Source organism: Otolemur garnettii, unplaced genomic scaffold (assembly GCF_000181295.1).
Source record: "Otolemur garnettii isolate 467f Iridium unplaced genomic scaffold, OtoGar3 scaffold00094, whole genome shotgun sequence".
In the NCBI taxonomy this organism is placed as follows: domain Eukaryota; kingdom Metazoa; phylum Chordata; class Mammalia; order Primates; family Galagidae; genus Otolemur; species Otolemur garnettii.
The window spans coordinates 6,837,159-6,857,786 of NW_003852489.1; the positions used below are offsets into that span (position 1 = coordinate 6,837,159).

Sequence of the window (20,628 nt, forward strand, 5' to 3'; positions counted from 1 at the left end):
GGAGAATCACTTGAAGCCAGGAGTTTGAGACAAGCCTGGGCAAAGTAGGGAAACTCCTGCCTCTACAAAAAATAAGAAATTTAGCCAGGCATTGTGATACACAACTGTAATCCCAGCTACTTGGGAAGCTGAGGCAGAGGATCACTTGAGCCCAGGAATTTGAGGTTACAGTGAGCAATGATAGTACCACTACACTTTTTTTTTTTTTTTTTTTTGGCCTAGGCAACCGAGCAAGACCCAGTCTCTAAAAAAGAAAAAGAATAAGAATAAGAATGATAATAATAATAATACGGCCAGGCCTACTCGGGAGGCCAAGGCAAGAGAATCACCTAAGCCCAAAAGCTGGAGGTTACTGTGAGCTGTGACACCATAGCACTCTACTGAGGGCAACAAAGTGAGACTCTATCTCTAAAAAAAAAATTAATAATAATCATAAACACCATGGTGAATCCTTTAGTTGGTTTGGAGGCAAAAAGCAAGCTCCTACTACAGAATCCACAGTGAGGGGCATGTGGGGGTGGGCGGTATATTGCTTAGGTTTTTTGTTTTTGTTTTTTTAAGACAGAGTCGCACTTCTGACAGCCAGGCTAAAGTGCTATGGTTGTCCTCACAGCTCACAGCAACCTCAAACTCCTGGGCTCAAGTGATCTTCCTGCCTTTTACCCTCCTAAGCAGCTGCAACTACAGGTGTGGGTCACAACATCTGGCTAATTTTTCTATTTTTTGTTGAGATGGGGTCTCACTCTTGCTCAGATTGTCTCTAATTCCTGAGTACAAGCAATCCTCCCACCCTCCCATCTCAGCCTCCCAGCGTGCCAGGATTATAGGCTTGAGCCACTACACGCAGCCAGAATCTATAATTTATTCAGTATTGGGTTCTGCTTCTTCTAAACATTAAAAAATGTTGAGAAAAAAATCCTTATTATATAAAAAAAGAAATATTTCTACTGGAGTTCACTGGGATATCAGTTTATTCCCTAAATTCATCCATTATCCATGTAATTTCCATTTAAGATGAAAAAACTGTAAATGTAGATTTATAAATGTCTGTCCCTTTTGAATTTTACAGTAAAGCTATTGGTAGTAGTTCTTAATACCACACCATATAAAATATACACATTTAGATATCATTTCTTCTAATTACAGTTTGAAATGATGGTCTTTATATTTTAGTAAATCTTTATTCTCCCCCTCTTAACAATGGGACTTAAAAGACAACCAGGTCCCAAAGAGCTTCTCTAGTGCTGCTTTTTATCTTCTCCCCACCTTGATTATCAGCCTTTTTCTTTTTCTTTCTTTTTTTTTGAGTCTTACTTTGTCACCTTTCTTGGTAGAGTGCCGTGGCATCATAGCTCACAGCAACCTCAAACTCTTGGGCTCAAGTGATCCTCTTGCCTCAGTCTCCCAAGTAGCTGGAACTACAGGAGCCCACCACAACGCTCAGCTATTTTTAGAGACAGAGGCTCAGTCTGACTCTTGCTCAGACTGGTCTTGAGCTCCTGAGTTCAAACAATCCACCTGCCTCCACCTCCCAAAGTGCTAAGATTATAGGCATAAACCACGGTGCCTGGCCTACCCCTTTTTTAAAAGAATTTCTACTTCAAATTTAACCTTCCCCATCACAGGGCTACTTTGTATAACCCTGTATCTCAGCAGCATAAATAAAAGCATGGGACTTTTTGGGCCTTGGGGAAGATATGCATGTCCCACAACACCCTTTCTAAAATCCCTACAACCTTCCACAAGCAAATAAATTTAGAATACTCAAAACCACTATGCTGAGAAGAACACTTCTCAAAAAAAATTTTTCCTCAGAAAATGAGATTCTGGTTCCCCAATCCACCAAGCAGAGGTCTGTTCCAACTGCCCAGAGTCATAAACCACACGATGGGATTTATATAGTTAAGGAAATGCAAATATTATTTTAATCCATTTAACATGGAGAATTTATTCATCTGAGTGAGAAAAATAAAAGCTACTATTAAAGTGAAGATAAATCCAGGGTTCTGTTGATTAGAGGACCTGTTCCATCTCTCCTATGCATAAAAGCAAAGAGGAAAAAGGAAATACATCTAAGTCTTATCTTTTTCTGAGAACTAAGGAGCAAAACAGAGTGTCAAGGGAATATGTAAACCCCCCAGAGATAAGACCATGGAAAGACAGAAGGAAAGAATAGACAAACACCACTAGGCAGGGACACCAAGGTGTTTCCTACCTAAATCCCTCTTTTCCTAGTGTTTCTAATAGAGAAAACACATTCCTTTCTGAGGTACTTACTTCAATCATCAGAATGACCCACCAAAAAGGTCTAGAAACAAGAAGTGTTGTGTGTAATGCCACAACTCTGCAAATAGCCAGACTAAAGTCTCAACATTAGGAACAAAAGCCAATGGGACAGAATAAGAACACTGGTGAGCTCCCCAACCTATGCCAGATTTGATATGGATATTTTCCCTTTAAAGGAAATCTAAGTTTACCTTTAGAGATTAAAGAAAAATGCTGTCATCCTCTTGCTTAGCTATGTATTGTGTTCTAACTTAAAAAACAAAACAAAGCAAAACATACAAAACCACTTTTATTAAGCCCACTTTATCATTGCATCTTTTCACTATGAGAAAAAGAAGTAAAAAAAGGCTTATGAGAACTATGATGATAAGATAAAAGTGGACTAATTATTTGTTCATGACCACAAGCTGACAATCTCACTGGGCTGCTTGTGATTAAGTTCGGAAATCAGACTTTTCTGAGATGTGACGTATCAGACAGTATGAATAAACCACTACTTCCATTAGTTTATCTTGACTTGGAAGTTTTCTATCCAAATATTATTTTCTCTACTGTTATCATTAATACTCAGAAAAAGATTGGCAACAGAAAATTATGTGTAGAATAACTTTCTCAACTCTTTCTTATCCTGGACCTAGACATAATGTTCAGGCCCTGAAAAAAACCACCAGGGTCTTCAGAACCACCCCTTCTAAGATGCAAACATTCAACAAGTTTATGGCCTTCTATCCTAGAGACAGGCTTCCTTTCTGCAACTGAATAACCCAACATTACCATCTAATCCTGCTGAGCATTGTAACCATGTCTTTAGATGGTAACTATGGGATGTTCTCAAAAAGGTAAAAGAGCCTACCTACTGATTTGGGAATTAATGATCACTTGCAAACATCTGCAGGCCAAAATGAAAAATATTATTCAGCAATACTGGTACAACATAATTATTACTTCATTACAATATTGGTACAACACAGTTATTACTTTCATTACCGACCTACAAGGTTGCTAACTACAGAGTATATTTTGGATTTGCAGACACAACAAACATAGTATCAAAACCAAAGTTTATGCAACTGACAGAAGAGCCCAATGTAGTCCACCTTGATTTTAGTATTCTAGGCATTAAATGCCTCTGAGGAAGGCAATTTAAAATGAAAAGAAAATAACCTTATGTTCAGTTGGGTGAGGCAATAATCCCAGTATCAGCAAAAGACTGGTAGGTAGCTTCTTCTAATCTCACATGGACTTTTTGACATTCCAAAGATGTCACGGGATAGGTTTAATAAGAAATTGTTAATATCACCCTTATTCAATAAACTTGGAATCACTGAGAAAGACTTCTCTTCTTTATTTACATTTTGGACAAAATTAGTTACAGTCATGTTAGGAAGAGTAAGGAAAAGGTGCTGATCAACATTTTAAATGCTCCCTTTTGAAGCCAGATCAGAGGCTCATATGCATGGCATTATTCATACAGAAGCACAGCATACGGCATATTCACAGGGACCATCTCAGAATTAAGATATCAGCCCTGAGAGGAAGACGACTCAGCATCAAGTTAGTAACAAAGTATCCACAGTGCCATCTAGATAACTATGCGAGTACCAATGTGTTTATTTGTACCTAATAGCTTAATTTGGCAAAAGAGTCCTTTAAATATCTCTAGGCAAACATAAACAAAGTTGTAAGCTCTAGGTTTTTTAATATAAAATTAAATTTACGAAGTAAGAAGAGTTTTCAAAAAATAAATTTATTATTGGCCTTCCAAACTTCATTTTCAATTGTCATAGAACATTCCTCCAAATGGAGGCAACTTGATGAGATTTTAGTCTTTTACTTGATATTTTGCTTTCCAGACAGAGTAAAAGAGTAGAAGAAATTTTCTCAAGAGTCCTTGAGGCAAGTTACCACTAGCTATGCTAATACCTGGAGAGGGTGAGGGTACCTCTTTACTGGAGCAGCCTGTATCTCGTCTGGTGACAATGATTCACAGAAACCTGATTTTCTTGATTCCGCCCTCTAGGTTCAAAAGCCCCAGAAATCATCATGTAGCTCAGCAAAGCACACTATCAACATTCCTGCTTCTAGAAAGCAGAGATTGAAATGCTGAACACATAACCATCAATCAGGAAGCCAAGGTAAGCATAGAAAGGGTAACCAGCAGAGAACACAAGCTGAGGGAATCGAAGTGCTACTGTGTGGAAGTGACATCTGTGAAAGACAGTAAGACCTGTAGAAAGAGTAATCCAAACAATAAAAAGGCTGTCACCAGCTACTACCATTAACACAGATGTGGGGCAGGAGAAGGGTGAGGAAGGGGCAAGGGGAAGCAGCTGACCACTGTCAAAGCAGGAAAGAGACATGCCCGGCATTCAGTAATATTAGATCAGAAAGGAGCACCGTCCGGGCTTTTATCCATGTCCCATAAGTCATTGCCACCTGGCCCTGAGCTTAATCATACCAATTAACTTCCTAATTTCCAAACCTCTAAGATGAAGTAAAAACTGATACTTCAAAAGAAATTAATGATATGAAAGCTTATAGGTCCTACTAAGCTTACTGAGTCTTTGGTTTTTTTATAGAAAAACTTGATGATGCCAAAATAAAGAAAAGGACACATGCAGCTTCTTGGTTTGCTGTACTCTCCTCTTCCTCTTCCTCCTCTGCCTCTGTCCTGGGCACCAAGCCGAAACTCTGAAACAGCTCTTTTCTCCAAGGAGCTTGGCCTTTGGAAAGTAAGTCTGGGTACTATCCATGCAGGTAAGAAGTAATCAGGATATAAGGCAGCGAGGTGGAGAGGGAAGAACAGCAGCAACTCAGAGTCCCATTGGCTTCTGCCTGTCCTGACTGGCAAAAGCAGAAAGCAAAGCCTCAAACCAGTTCTCTGACAGGGCCCAACGCCTCTGCAGCACCCCCCGTGTAATTACACACTTGAGTGACTGGACTCTGAAGAAAATTGAAGGCCTGAGCTCCGAACAGCTGCCATTTTCTCTCTCCATCACACCAGCGTGATTACTTGAGAAATGAACAGCCCCGGCTCAAAGCTACTCCAGAATTCTCAGAGGAAATATGGCTCCGTGTTCCAATAATGAGATTCTTAAGGCAAGCGTTACTTACAATCACTCCGCAAAAGGAGCGAGCCGAGCCCCTATATCTTACAAATTAGAATTTAAGAAACCCAGCGACAGTCTTGGACGATCATTACTCTTCTGCTGCTCCAAGGATTCCAGGCTTTGGTCTATTTTTAGTGCAGAAAACTGTTAAGTTCTTAAAAAGGTAATCATAATAAGATGAAAAACTCACCATAATTAACTTCCTATACAGCCAAATTCCACCCCATTTTAGGTCCAAACTGACGGATTCTTATATTCCCCTCATCGTTACCCTTTTATGTCAGGAAGTCTTGACTTTCTCCAAATGTGAGTTAACAAGCCTTTCATTAAAATTTTAAAAAATCTAAATAGTCTGAGATTTCTTCCCTCTCTTGACTGAGAAAAGAATTAGCAAGTTGCCATAGATTATATCATTTCTTTGCTTAAACCTGTCACTTGGGGAAGTAGAAATATTACATAATGCTGATTTTTTTTTTCCCCACTCGGAAATGCATCTTCCGGTTTCCTCACCATCCAGCCATTCTAGGGTAATGAACTCTTCCTGTAATTACCTATTTTAAAAAGTGGCTATACTTGAAAATGTTATATCGTTTAGAGTCAGCCAGCTGGTAGAAAACTGAATGAGTGGCACTGTTAACCAGACATATGAGCATAGTTTCCCTTCATTCTGAAGTATGAAATAAAAAATGGCTGTGAATATTTATAGTTTTTTCCCTCTGAGAAGAAATAGTTCTTAAGGTACCAAGAATGCCAATTCCACAAAGAGACAAGAAGGAAAACTCTAAGAGTGCAAAGGTACTAAACTCCCCACAAACGATGAGCGTGCAGCAGCAAGGCAATTGCTCAGGACTCTGGGGTGAAGGACGCTAAGAACAGCCCTATTGTTCCAATTCCTAGAATTAACTCAACCAGAAGATCTAGAAGGAAGGACTTGTGAATCATCTTTAAAAATCCTTAAGTCCACAAAAATTCTACACACGGGTCACATGTACAATAGTCCTATTCACCTTGACCAGTCTCATCCCTCATACTACTTTCTACTAATTCTTATATTACCAGATCATCAGGACGAAATCATGTATCTTTTATCAATACAATAATCTGAGCTTAGATTTTCATATACATAAAATTAAAAGGGGCTAAAGAAGGTAAAGAATAAGTTTAAATTCCTTTGGTGGAGGAGGGGCAGCGCTGGATTTCTAAGAGGTTTTTTTTTTTTTTTTTTTACTTGAGAGCTATTGCTTATAACTATGGAACAAACAGGAGTTAAAATGAAAGTGTTCATTACCTAGATAAGATTAAACTTTAAAGCTACTATCATGCTGCCAACAGGAATGGTGAAGCACAGGGGATTTCTAAATAGAATCAAAGAACTGGAGTTCCCGTGCATAGGACTGTGTATGTACTAGCCAGTTCAGTTCTTCCCTAACTATAGCAGGTTTGTTCAGATCAAGGACAAAGGTAGATGTAAGAAACTATTAATCCACAAGCCAAGCCTCATTCACCCCATAATTATAAAAGCCAGTAGCTTTTTCTCTGACCATAGTCATCAGAAGGAAAAATACTTTTTACATATTATCAACCATCCATACTGGTTCTGGAAAATGATACTCACAATAAGCATTGTGACCAGAAGATTCTTCTTGGTAACTTGAGCATGAGAGAAGATATAGTTCAGTACAGTGTTCATGTCACTTTTGTTCTCTTCTCGAAGGGCAAACACACATTTGTCATAGTGACCTGTAAGCAGCAAAAGGAACCAGTCCTTATCCATCTATGAATGTTCACATTTACACACTGGTTGTTTGCCTTTTAAGGTCTATGATTCACCTGATGAGCAGTAAGAAGAAATACCTTTTCATTCTTTTCTTTTCTTTTTTTTTTTTTGTGAGACAGTCTTGCTTTGTTGCCCAGGCTACAGTGCCATGGCCTTAGGCTAGCTCACAACAACCTCAAACCCTAGGCTCAAGCAATCCTCCGGCCCCAGTTTCCTGAGTAGCTGGGACTATTTCTTAGAATTTTTAATAGACACGGGGTCTTCCTTTGCTCAGGCTGGTTTCAAACTCCTGACCACAATCAATCTGCTCTCCTTGGCCTCCCAGAGTGCTAAGATTACAGGCATGAGCTGCTAAACCTGGCCTAAGAAGAAATACCTTAAGAATATTCTTAGTTAAGTTTGTACAGCACTGGCAGCGTGATTTAATAAAAGAATACTGAATTAGAGTCAGGCAATTTAAATATAAGACCTGGGGACTCAAGACCTACCTCTATTACCAATTTACTGTATGCTCCTGGGCAAATCATTTTACCTCTCTAGGCCTTGGTTTCTACATTAAAAAAAAAAATTGGGGGCTCGGTGCTAGTAGCTTATTGAGTAGGGTGCCTACCACATACATTGAGGCTAGCAGGTTCGAGCACAGCCCTGGTCTGTTAAACAACAACAACTGCAACAAAAAATAGCCGGGCGTTGTGGCAGGCGACTATAGTCCCAGCTATTCAGGAGGCTGAGGCAAGAGAATTGCCTAAGCCACGGCACTCTGCTGAGGGCAACAAAGTAAAATTCTGTCTCTAAAAAAATAAATAAATAAATACATAAATAAAGGGGGGAGGAGAGTGGGAGGCTGAGAGGCTGGGAATAACTCCAATTTCACTCTTGTTCTAAATTTTCTCATTTAGCTTCCGGAATGATTTCCTTAGAAAAAGAGGGTACTGCAGTTTAAAAAAAAAAAAAAAAGAAATGTCAATACCATTAAACTTAATGATTTTTAAGATCTAACCCAGAACTGGTAATTCTGGTTCCATGTTTGATTCACAGAAAATATTTCTTTTTTTTTTTTTTTTTTTTGAGACAGAGCCTCAAGCTGTCCCCCTGGGTAGAATGCCGTGGCATTACAGCTCACAGCAACCTCCAACTCCTGGGCTCAAGCGAGTCTCTTGCCTCCGCCTCCCAAGTAGCTGGGACCACAGGCGCCCGCCACAACGCCTGGCCACTTTTTGGTTGCAGCCATCATTGTTGTTTTGGCGGGTCCGGGCTGGGGATTCGAACCCGCCACCTTAGGTGTACGTGGCTGGCGCCTTAGCCGGTTGAGCTATAGGCGCCGAGCCCACAGAAAATATTTCACTCTAACTGGTAGGTACAGTTTTAGCTGAAAAAAATAAAACCACACCTAACTTATCAATATTCACAAGCACTGTGGCTGTTACGTTTGGAATCAAAGTTTTCCCCTAAGTCTTTGAAACGGCTAACCAATGCCTAGAAATTCCAAATCCAAACCAAGGTACAGATCAAAGAGAATCCTGCATTAAGTCAAAAGGTCTACAGGGAGACTAAACTGAAACATATTTTCACTGGCCTTCCACAAAGCCACCAGGGGCAGGTTAGTACTGAGTAGGAAACCTATGTTTTACAAAAGAAGCATGAACCTCAGGTATACTGTAGTGATATCTACCATGGGATATAAATAATCAGTTCTTTAGAAAATAGCTTACCTCAGAATTAAATTTTCAAGTAAAGAGGAATTAGTATTTGAATATTCTCAAGGGTAGAATTTTATGAAATCATGAAAAAAATTAAAGAATTATCACCTCACTGAGATTCCATGTTAAGTTACAAACCAGAACAGTGGCATTCAAACTGCATTGTCATGGTTTCCTAGAACACTGAATACACCCAACCAGAGCCAATTCTGCTTTTATTTACTTTAAATATTAGAGAATGACACAAGCATTTTTTTCAAAATGAAACAAAAATATATTTGAAAGACAGTGGACTACTATGTTTAGAGAGCTGCCAATTTCTTAACAGACCCTTTTCAACCAAAACAGAAGCTGTTTAAAAATTGGTTATCCTATATAAATTCATATTTTTCGCTACTGACACTTAGTTTCAAAATGACAATAGAAATACACTTTGGTAGTAGGAATTATTCAAAGCAGGGGAAATAAAAAGAATACATTTACCTGGGGGGAGGGGAGACACTAAGAAAGCAATGACACCAAGTGTTCCCTTTTTTTAAGACTTTCAATTGTGAAAAATATATTTAGAGAGAAAAATATATATGCTAACAGTTTAAATAAACAGCCATGTCTTATTTTAAAGCTACTAAATTTTAATAGAACAGCTTTAGTATCTTTGAAGACCCCTATGTGCTCCTTCTCAGAAACAGCTACTAAACTGAATTTTATGTTAATTATTCTTTTGCTTTTCTTTACATTTACAACCAATGTATGCATAGTTTAATTTTTCCAGTTTTTGAACCCAATAAAAATGGAATCACTGCAGCATTTTCCCCAACATTCTGTTTTTAAGATTCATCCTTTTGTTCACATGTGTACCTTGGTTCATCCATTTTCACTGCTGTACGTAGTATAGTATATTCATTGTAGGAACACACTATAATTTAGTGATCTACTTGTATGTATTTAGATTGTTTCCTGACTTTTTTGCAATTATGAACAGCCCTATATGTATATGTTTCCTAATAAACATGTAAGAGTATATTATTTAGGAAATTACTAGGTTGATGACTACAAATAAGTTCAACTTAATTAGGTACTGACAAACTGTTCTCCAAAGTGGTGTATCAATCTGCAATTCTACTTACAGAAGCAGTAAAGATGATGAGACTTTTAAATTTTTGCAAATCTCTTTTTACCTGTGGTCCCCACATTTCTCTAAATTATTAATGGGATTGATTATCTTTTTAAAATTCGTGGATTATTCATGTTCCTTCTCTGGAAGAATCTTTAGCCCATTTTCCTATTAAGATTTTTCTTTTACTGATAGATAGGAGTTCTCTAGATACTAATCCTTTGTTAGGTGTGTATTTTCTAAGTATCTTCTCCCACTTTGTGCCTTGTATTTCCATGGTGCATTCTGATGAATAGAAGTTCTTATATGAGGATGAATTAATTAACTTTTTCCTTTCTAGTTTGCACTTGCTTTGTCTTATACAACAAAATCTTCCCTAACCTGAGGTCATAAAAGTATTCTCCTAAAAACTTAATAGTTTTGCCTCTTTAGTACATATGTTTATCTTTAAGGTGTAAGTAGGGGTCCAATTTCTTTCTTCCTTTTTTTTGAGATATGCTCTTGCTCTGTTACCGAGGGTGGAGTTCAATGCCACAATCGTTGCAGCTTTGAACTCCAGGGCGCAAGCAATCCTCCTGACTCAGCCTCCCAAGCAGCTAAAACTACAGGCATGCACACTCATGCCTGACTAATTTTTTAATTTTTTGTAAAGATGAGAACTTGCTATGTTGCCCCAGGCTAGTCTTGAAGTCCTGGCGTCAAGTGATCCTCCTACCGTATTTTCCCAAAAATAAGGCACTGTCTTATATTTATTTTTTCTCAAGAAGACACACTAGGGCTTATTTTCAGGGGATTTTTTTTTTCTGTTTTTGGCTAAAGTAGAGATGGGTTATTGTTCTTCCTCAAGCTGGTCTCAAACTCCTAAGCTCAGGCAATCCATCCACCTTGGCCTCCTAGAGTGCTAGGATTACAAGTGTGAGCCACCACGCCTGACCTAAAAGGCATATTTTTCTAAATAGCTTTTCTAAACAATTGTTCTATGTAAAGAAATGTGATTGAATTTTTTATGTTGACTTTTGCATCTGCAACCATGTTAGACTTTAAATAATATAATAATAAATCTGTAGATTCATTGAACCTTTCTAAGCAGACATCATATCATGCCTAATAGTGGAAGATTTATTTCCTCACTTCTGTTGATCTTATACCTTTTAATTATTTTTCTTATCATACTACACTGACTACAACATCCAGTATGAAGCTGAATAGAGGTAGAGACAGCAGCTGTCCTTGTCTTATTCCTAATCTTAAAGAGAATGCTTTGGACATTTTATCATTATGCAAGATATAGCCTAAAGATTTTTTTATGGATCCTCTTTACAAGAGTTCCATTTAACTCCTAGTGAATAAATGTTAAATCCTGTAAAATGCTCACCCCAACCCTGTTATTGTGAGATGAGAACCGTGTCTTTTCCTCCTCTAATCTACATGATAAATTACATTAATTGACCTTCCCAACATTAACAAACCTTACATTAGTGGGATAAAGCCAACTTGGTTATGATGCATTATTTTATACATTGCTTGAGGATGTTTGCTCATCTTTTAAAGGATACAAAAGGGAGAACAGATAAAAGAAAATGTTAGGTAATATGCTTCAAATTCTATGGTATTTCACTGCCATCTTGTGGCAGGAAGCAGTATCAGCATTACATAGCTTAGAATCTTAGCTAAGCTATTTCACACTTACAGACTATATACATCATTTAGTGAAACTCTTCAGAGAAAGCCAGGGATAAATTCCACCTAAATGATACACCAAAAAGTACTGGAAAATGTGAGCCCTTACTAGATGGGTTCAATCCATGGATTAGCTGCTGAGAGGCAAGCTCTTCAAAAACTGGTTTCTCAATTTCAGCTAGGTCATGACTCAACCAACTCTCGCTATATGAGGTCAAGAAGATGTCGACGGGAATGTTAATCTCTACTAGAAAAATTATCTCAGACATATCCCAGAAATGCACTGGATTCACAGTTACTTCAAGCAATATTCTGTTATTCTTTGGCACTAGTGGACATGGAAGTAGAGTTTTTCAGGGAGTGGTGAAAGGAGGGAGTTTGTTAATGGGAAGCACTGGTGACAGCAAAAACAGGCTTAGCTCTCACACAGTCCTAAAAAGATAGTTTGGGATGTTCAACAGAATGAGAAACTTCCATAGGTAGAGAGTCCTCAGGAAGAGGCTTACCATTCTGGAATTGTGTCTCCACTCGCAGGTACTGCCGGAGCAGATCCATTACCACAGCCTTCATGTGGCCTCGGATGCCACTTCGGTACCTAAGCAAACAGAAGAAGTCTCTACTGAAAAACCTGACAGGACAATGCCATTAAATAATAAACCCATGTGCCAGATTTACGTACAAGATGAGAATTGCTTTCTCTCTGAAGAATAAAAGGCAGACTAGAATCATTTAACCAGATTAATTTAAATTCCAAGTAAATTCCAAGTCAAAGTTGGATGCAGTGGTTCACGCCTGCAATCCTCACACTCCAGGAGGCCAAGGTGGGAGGTTCACTTGAGCTCAGGAGTTAAGAGACCAGCTTGAGCAAGAATGAGATCCTGTCTCTACTAAAAACAGAAAAACTAGGTAAGGCGCAAGGGCTCATGCCTGTAATCCTAGCACTCTGGGAGGCCAAGGCAGATGGATTGCCTGAGCTCACAGGTTCAAGACCAGCCCGAGGAAGTGCGAGACCCCATTTCTAAAAAAATAGCCAGGCATTGTAGGGACATAGTATTCCCAGCTACTTGGAAGGCTGAGACAAGAGAATCCCTTGAGCCCAAGAATTTGAGGTTGCTGTGAGCTATGACACCATAGTACTCTACCAAGGGTGACAAAGTGAGACTCTGTCTCAAAAAAAAAAAAGAAAGAAAGAAAGAAAGAAATTAGAGGTTCAGCACCCATAGTTCAGTGGTTAGGGCACTAGCCACATGCATTAGAGCCAGTGGGTTCAAACCCAGCCCAGGCCTGCTAAACAATGATGACAAAAACAAAAATAGCCAGACATTGTGGCAGGCACCTATAGTCCCAGCTACTTGGGAAACTGGGGCAAGAGAATCATTTAAGTCCAAGAGTTTGAAGTTGCTGTGATCTGTGACATGACAGCACTCAACCGAGGGTGACACAGTGAGATTCTGCTTCCAAAAAAGAAAAAGAAAAATTAGGCCCACTAGGCATGGGCTTAGGGGCGCATGCCTATAGTCTCAGCCTCGGGAGGCTGAGGCAGGAGGATCACTTCAGCCCAGGAGAGAGGTATGATGATGTACTCTAGGAGAGTAATAAAGTAAGACTTTGTCTCAAAAAAAAAAAAAAAAAATTCGAAGTCTAAAAGAAATCTCACTCCTTAGATAAGACTCCTTTTATAAGGAAAAAAGAAGACACAAAAAGTCTTTGTTAAAGGCTACACAGTTATAGCTAGTTAGGAGGGGGAAAAGTTTTAGTATTCTAAACCCTTGTAAGATGACTATAATAAAATATAACATATACTTTCAAATGGCTAGGAAGATACTGAATGTTCTAATACAATGGTAAACGTCTGAAATGGATTTGCTAATTACCCTGATATGATCAGTATGCATCAAATGTATCAAAACATCATTATACATATACCTCATCAACATGTACAGCTATTACTTGTCTATTTTTTTAAAAAAAGACCCAGTGCAGCAGCTCATGCCTATAATCCAATATTTTAGGAGGCCATGGCGAGAAGATCACTTGAGGCTAGGAGTCCAAGACCACCCTGAGCAACACAGCAAGATCGCATCTCCATAAAAAAATCAAAAAATTAGGCAAGTGTGGTAGTGTGAGCTTGTAGTCAAAGTTACTTGGAAGGGTAAAGTAGGAGGATCACCTGAACCCAGGAATTTGAGGTTGCAATGAGCTATGATCATGTCACTGCATTCTAACAGGAGACCCTGTTTCAAAAGAAAAAACAGGGCTGGGTGCAGCAGCTCATGCCAGTAACCCTAGCACTCTGGGAGGCTGAGGCGAGTGGATTGCCTGAGCTCAGGAGTTCTAGACCAGTTCTTGCCCAGTTCTCTGGGCAAAAGAGTGTCTCTACTAAAATAGAAAAACTAGCTGGACATTTATGGTAGGTGCCTGTAGTCCCAGCTATTCAGGAGGCTCAGGCAACAGGATTGCTTGAGCCCAAGAGTTGGAGGTTGCTGTGAGCTATGATGCCACAGTGCTCTACCCAGGGCACCATAGGGAGATTCTGTCTCAAAAAACAAACAAACAAAACCCCCCAAACCAAAAAACTGCATAGCCCTATGTATCCACACTCCAGTGCAGTTCATACTGCTAAATAGAAATTATTACCATGCTCTAGAATGGCTTAGGGATATCCGAAAACTTTATAAGTATCTTAAAGTTAAAAACGCTCTGTGAACATCCCTTTAGTCTACTACTTGGCTCCATAAGCTAATAAGAATAGATGTTATACTGGATCCTATGCCAGAAGAAAAATTAAGAGTTTCATCAAAATGGAAAGTTAAAAGAAAACACCAAAATTTCTGTGACTTAATAAGTGACAGCAAGATGTAGAACATGAAGAAGTCATCAGAAATATTGAATATGAGCGTTAGCTCGTAATTCTAAGATATTTGAAAGACAAAAGGTACTTTCTAAGATAGAACGTGCTCTTAATTTCTTAAAGTCAAACCTGAAATGAATCTCTTCCCCACAGGAAAAAAAGGAAGGTGTGAGGATGGAATCTGGAGGTACATATAATTACCTCTGCACCAGCTGGACAATGCTCTGAGTGTTCATAAAGAAGACTTCCCGTTCAGATTTCCGGTTCAGTGTAGCTGCATGGCTATCTAGGATATTGGCAATCTAAGGCATAAGAAAGAAGAACAAAATGAAGCCTCCAAAAAAAAGAAAGCCAAAATAATAGCCTCTATAGCATCACTACTAGGAATCTTCTTAGTTACAATTCTTTCACACATTGGCAGCATCTGGAAGTTACTGGGCATAATTTATTTTGAGTTTTGGGCTAAATAAGCAAGTAAATTTTACCTCTTTTTACTCTTTCCCAGATGGATTAATGACTACATCACAAAAACTCTCATTGTACCAGAGCCTGTAACAGGCAAGATATGCTTAAGGTCAAGAGCCAAACTTTACTCTCCACTTGCTTAGCTATACTCCCTACACAAAAAAAATCTGCTTTATAAGCAAAGGGCAATGATGCTGCTGAGATAGTAGGGAAGTCTCTGATAATAAAACTACCAATGTCCCTCTATTTTAAATTCATGAAAGTATCTCCAATTAGGGAATAGCCCCAAGAATAAAGCTAGATGCAGTACATAACCAAAGCATGCTTTTCTCATAACCATACATACTTTCCATTTCATATACAGTATTTTCACTATTGGGCTTATATACTGAGGCAGTTTTGTGAAAAGCACAGTGCTTAAAATCAGAGGATCAAATAGGAAGGAAGTCTACAACACGAACTCTGGCATTAGTACCCAGTGGAAAACAGCATCACTGTATAAATACCTGCTGACTGGGAAACTGACACAGGACTGATGTGATGTTGCTGGCATACTGAGCCATTTCCTTCTTGATGGACTTTTCCACGTTAGGAGGGATGCGGCCAGAGACACTGGTCATGATATCCTGCAACTCTAGGAGTGGAAGGGAGGGATCTCTGAGCGTTTTCATCAACCGCTCAACCCAGTCTTTTACCTAAGAAGGAAGAAATGATAAATAGGATCTAAAATTAACATAGTTCCCAAAATAAAATGATACACAGTCATCTCTTAGTATACACAGGAGATTGGGTCCAGAACCACTGCCTATATCAAAATTTGCATACTCAAACCCCACAGTCAGCCCCATGAAACCTGTTTATATGAAAAGTTGGCCCTCCATGTATGTTGAGTTTCTTTTATTTATTTATTTATTTTTTGAGACAGAGTCTTACTATGTCACCCTCGGTAGAGTGCCGTGACATCACAGCTCACAGCAACCTTCAACTTTTCAGCCTCAGCAATTCTCTTGCCTCAGCCTCCTAAGTAGCTGGAACTATAGGCACCAGCCACAACGCCTGGTTATTTTTTGTTGCAGTTGCCACTGCTGTGTTAGCTGGCAGGGCCACATTTGAACCCGCCACCGTCGGTATATGGGGCCAGCACCCTACACACTGAGCCACAGGTGCCTCACCAATGTTGCGTTTCATATCCCACAAATTCTGTATTTTGAATCTGAGTTTGGTTGAAAAAACACACATATAAATGGATCCATGCAGTTCATAGGTGAACTGTATCTGGATACACTATCATATAGTATTTACTTTAAAATAGCAATGTTTATCATCTAACATTGCCTGTTCTCTGGCTTATAAAGGAATAATCCCAATTAAATGTGAAATCTACAACAAAGATAAAAAACAAGAATATAAAGACTTCAAATCCCACAATTGAAAGTTAAAAAGTTCCTGGGCCAAACAGCTTTCTTTTCCTCCCTCTATAATATCATTATAAGACTAGACTATTTTAGAGAATAGGTACCCCATTTGTATATCCCTTCCCCAAATAAGTGACTCATACCTTGCTGCTAAAGAAAGGATCTGGAAGGCAGTATCCATTCATTATGTTGACCAGATTATCCAGGACATAGTGGAACACTCGATGGAGCTTCTCGCCTCTGAGTGCTGTGCTGTGGATCCGTGGTAGACTACCTGTGTGAAGCTCAGCCTGCCAACCCCAACAAGAGATCAAGTCATCCACTAACACTAGGGTAGTTTGTACCCTAAATAGGTAGGATACAACTTAAGAATCATCATCCAAAATGAAGACATCCTTTCACCATACCAAGCTGCCAGAAGGGAAGTCAATGGGAGAAGAATCAGGAGGAAATTACAGAATCTTAGTATTATAGTATTTTCTTTCTTTCTTTTTTTTTTTTTTGAGACAGAGCCTCAAGCTATCCCCCTGGGTAGAGTGCTGTGGCATCACAGCTCACAGCAACCTCCAACTCCTGGGTTCAAGTGAGTCTCCTGCCTCAGCCTCCCAAGTAGCTGGGACCACAGGCACCCGCCACAACGCCCAGCTATTTTTTGGTTGCAGCCACCATTGTTGTTTGGCGGGCCCGGGCTGGATTCGAACCTGCCACCTTAGGTGTATGTGGCGCCTTAGCCACTTGAGCCACAGGTGCCCAGTCATATTGTAGTATTTCTTGCAAACTCTAGTTCCACGTTATTATAGGCACAAACATAAGGTATAAGAGGATAAAAACGTTAAGAAAAAAAAAACATCAAACCAAACACTGAAATCACATGCCCCTCCAAACTACCATGCTCTTCTGCTCTTAGAGGGCAATATTCAGAGTACCTTCCTACTTACCTGCTGAACCTTGCTGGGGTTGTCCAACTGCATTTTGGCTATTACACAGCCAGGGTCAAGAGCTGCTCCAGGCCGTTTGACATAATGGATACAGCCAGACTCTACAGCTGTTAAGGTCATCACCATCTTCATCACCTTTAGTGAAAAATGTAAGAGTCTGACCTGTCTATATACAGGTAAATGTTTAAAAGAGGTCAGTTTTCACTTAAGTGAAAGCAACTAAGTTGGACTACACCTGAGTCAAACCAGAAAAAAGTAGGAATTTATCAAAACCTTCTCGGGACTACCAAGGCAAGCAACTAGAAAAATTAAGACCTTGATGTAGGAATTAATAAGTTACTGACATTTCCTATTTTTATTTTTTAAATTCATTTAGCTAGAGTTTGTAAGTTTACTTGGTTTGTACTTAGAAGTGAGTAACAATTTAACCTCTTCATATTAGTGGATTCAGGCTGTCACTCTCAGTATGTCTACCTAAGATATCTAAGCAAAAACCTAAGGGTTATTATTCTTCACTCTTCTTTCTCCTGTATCTACCAATTACCATCCCCAGACAAGTACACCTTCTAAACCTCTCCCCCAAATCTTCCTCTCTTGCCATCTCTTTGGTGTAGGCCCTCATCATTTCTGCCTGGAGTATTTTAAAAACCTAAGAGATTTCCTCACCTGGTAGACATCTCTAGCAAGGTCACTAAAAGCAATCATTCTAGAGCTCAAATTTCATCATACTACTTTTCCACTTAAAATCCTTCATTGATTCCCCATGCCTTCAGGACAGCCTAAAGTTACCCTAGTATAGCTCATAAGATCCTTCAAGACATCATGTTTGAGACCTTACATTTAAAACCTCACATTACTTCTTTATCGTCTTTGCTTGCTACTCCCCATTAAATTTTAGACTATTCTTAAGCAACGCCAAAATGTATTATAAATATACCATAGTCTCTTGTTTCTTAGATTCTGTACGTGGTACTCCTTCAACTTCAAATGCTCTCTCTGCCCTTTTACACCTGCTCAATTACTAGCTATTAATACTAAAATAAAATGTCCCTTCTTTCAAGTCTGAAAGTCTTCCCTTTCTATGCACCCTACCTTGCTTGGGTTAGGTAGCCCTCTGCAATCTGTGGTCATTATATTTTACCACCTATCATAATTTCTCTTTGTAGCCAGCAGTTAGCACATCTAATATTCAATAACTATTATTGCCTAGTATCTATTTTGAGAGCTAGAAATTCCTCATCTGTCAAAGAAAAACTACAAGGTTTTTATTTGTTCTTAAAATCTTAAGGTTCATAATACCAGTTAAACTAAACAACTTTCTATCTTTTCTATTTCCCTTCTGCTACTTTTCATTCCTAGTCCATCCCAATCAATCCTTTCCTACCTCCCCTGCAATGACACAACAGCACATTCACCACACTGACCTCAATCTCAGCATAGCACTGGCCAGCAAACACATGACCTCCATCCTCCACAATGTACTGGATTAACTTTCCAGCAGAAGGTGAGCGCATCACTGATGGGTCGTTTTCCTTCTCAAACACACAGGTTTTATTGCCAATCGTGATGCGATACCTAGAAGACAAGTAAAGCATCTCGGAATATAAAGGAGGATGGTTGAAATCTCAAATCTTAGAAGAAAAAAAAAAAACCCTAAAACCTTTATTCTAAACACATATGCACATAAAGGACATTCATTGCATCTTTGTTTTACAATGTCAAATAAAAATTTCTTCAGTAAGGTTCACATTAAATAAATCAGGATACATTCACTGATGAATAATGGAATAGTACATGGCTATTAAAAAGAACAGGTATTTCTATTAAAAAAAAACACATACATGAAGATGATGGTGATGTAGTTAGTAGCCAACATTTCTTGAATCCTAAGTTGCAGGCGATGTTCTAAGCAATTTAACACATCGACTGCCATACTAGAAAAGAAGTATTTTCCTTGGGGACACAGTGGTTTATTATGCAGCTCCCAAGGTAGAGACTTATGAGCTATATGTGCTTCACAAGGCCTCAGGCTCAAACCTAGTGTGAGCTAAATAAAACTTAATGGTAGTTAATGTGTTAATTCACTTAATTCTCACAATACTGTAACTGGTGTTAAACAGTCTATCATATATGTTAAAGGAAAAAATAAGGTGCATTGTTGAAAGAATACTTTTATTTGCAAATCTATTTAAAGGAAAAACAGTATGTGCATATACACAAACATATATGCATACAAAAATACACGAAACTGTTGACAGCGGTTGCTTATAAAGAGAGTAACTTATTTTTCATTGTCCACTTACATTGGAGTGTAACATGTTTTTAACACTCTTGATGTTTTGTTAAATATATATACTATTTTTTAATTAAAAATAAGTACTAAAAAAGGCCTGGGAAAATCCCAAGAGCTAGTGGCCAATAAGAGAAAAGCCACCTTGGCCACTTACCTGTCTACTTCCTCCTTCATATATGTAGTGTAACTACTGCCGTCATAGGATAAAAGCAGTCCTCCATCACTCAGGCGATGTACATCTACTTCTACACATGAGCCATTCATGATTACCACATAGGAGTTGGGGGACTGTCGAGTAACCTGTAAGGGAATGAGAACCAGAAAAGGCAAGTCAGTATATCCCTTCCACGTAGAGCCCAAGACAAAATTTCAGTGTTGCAAAAACATATGTAAGAAAGATCTACCAGAAGGAAGCTAATTCATGGTACTAGTGCTATTTGCACCAGCATTAGGAATGGCTTGGTCTTCATGTAAGCAAATAGGGTTACCTTAGTTGCTTCTCTCTGTTCTAGTCCTCTGTCTCTCCTTTATCTCTGGGCTATTTATGTGAAGTTGAGGAACAACTAAAGAGATTTCATAGAATCATCAAATACTGCTTCAGGCTATTGGCATAAATAATGACTATAATTTTACTAACACCTCCATCCCTGTATTAAACCAGACATTGCCCCCGCCCTTGACCTAAAAAAAGAGAGCTAACAAAGAGAGACAAAAAGTGAGGTACAGGCTTCAGTGGGGTTCAGCATACCTTAAGTACATATTTGACTCCCTCATATATAAGTTCAACATCTACTGTATTTAGAAGTGTATGAGCAGGAAGGACTTGACCCCTGAAAGAACAACAATGTAAGAGACACTTCTAGAACATTCTAATAGTTTATAAAGGAATCTAAAAGATTATTGGCTATGGCATTTTCTGGAATATCAAAAGACTAGAAACAACCTGCATGACCATCCATCTAAAACAGACTGATCACATAAACTGTAAAAGAATCATAT

General features: G+C 38.8%; 1 protein-coding gene across 2 annotated transcripts in view; it reads right to left on the minus strand.

Annotated features, from left to right (window-relative positions):
* Positions 1-20,628, minus strand: part of ACACA (acetyl-CoA carboxylase alpha) — a 271,062-nt gene that overhangs the window by 139,597 nt on the left and 110,837 nt on the right. For both annotated transcript variants that reach the window (XM_003795612.3, XM_023516625.1), the window contains 9 exons: positions 20,378-20,459; positions 19,784-19,929; positions 18,761-18,911; positions 17,337-17,471; positions 16,542-16,688; positions 15,490-15,678; positions 14,720-14,820; positions 12,174-12,262; positions 7,012-7,136 (listed from right to left, as the gene is read on the minus strand). In XM_003795612.3, coding sequence (XP_003795660.1) covers positions 7,012-7,136; positions 12,174-12,262; positions 14,720-14,820; positions 15,490-15,678; positions 16,542-16,688; positions 17,337-17,471; positions 18,761-18,911; positions 19,784-19,929; positions 20,378-20,459 — 1,165 coding nt within the window. The remainder of the gene's footprint in view (positions 1-7,011; positions 7,137-12,173; positions 12,263-14,719; positions 14,821-15,489; positions 15,679-16,541; positions 16,689-17,336; positions 17,472-18,760; positions 18,912-19,783; positions 19,930-20,377; positions 20,460-20,628) is intronic.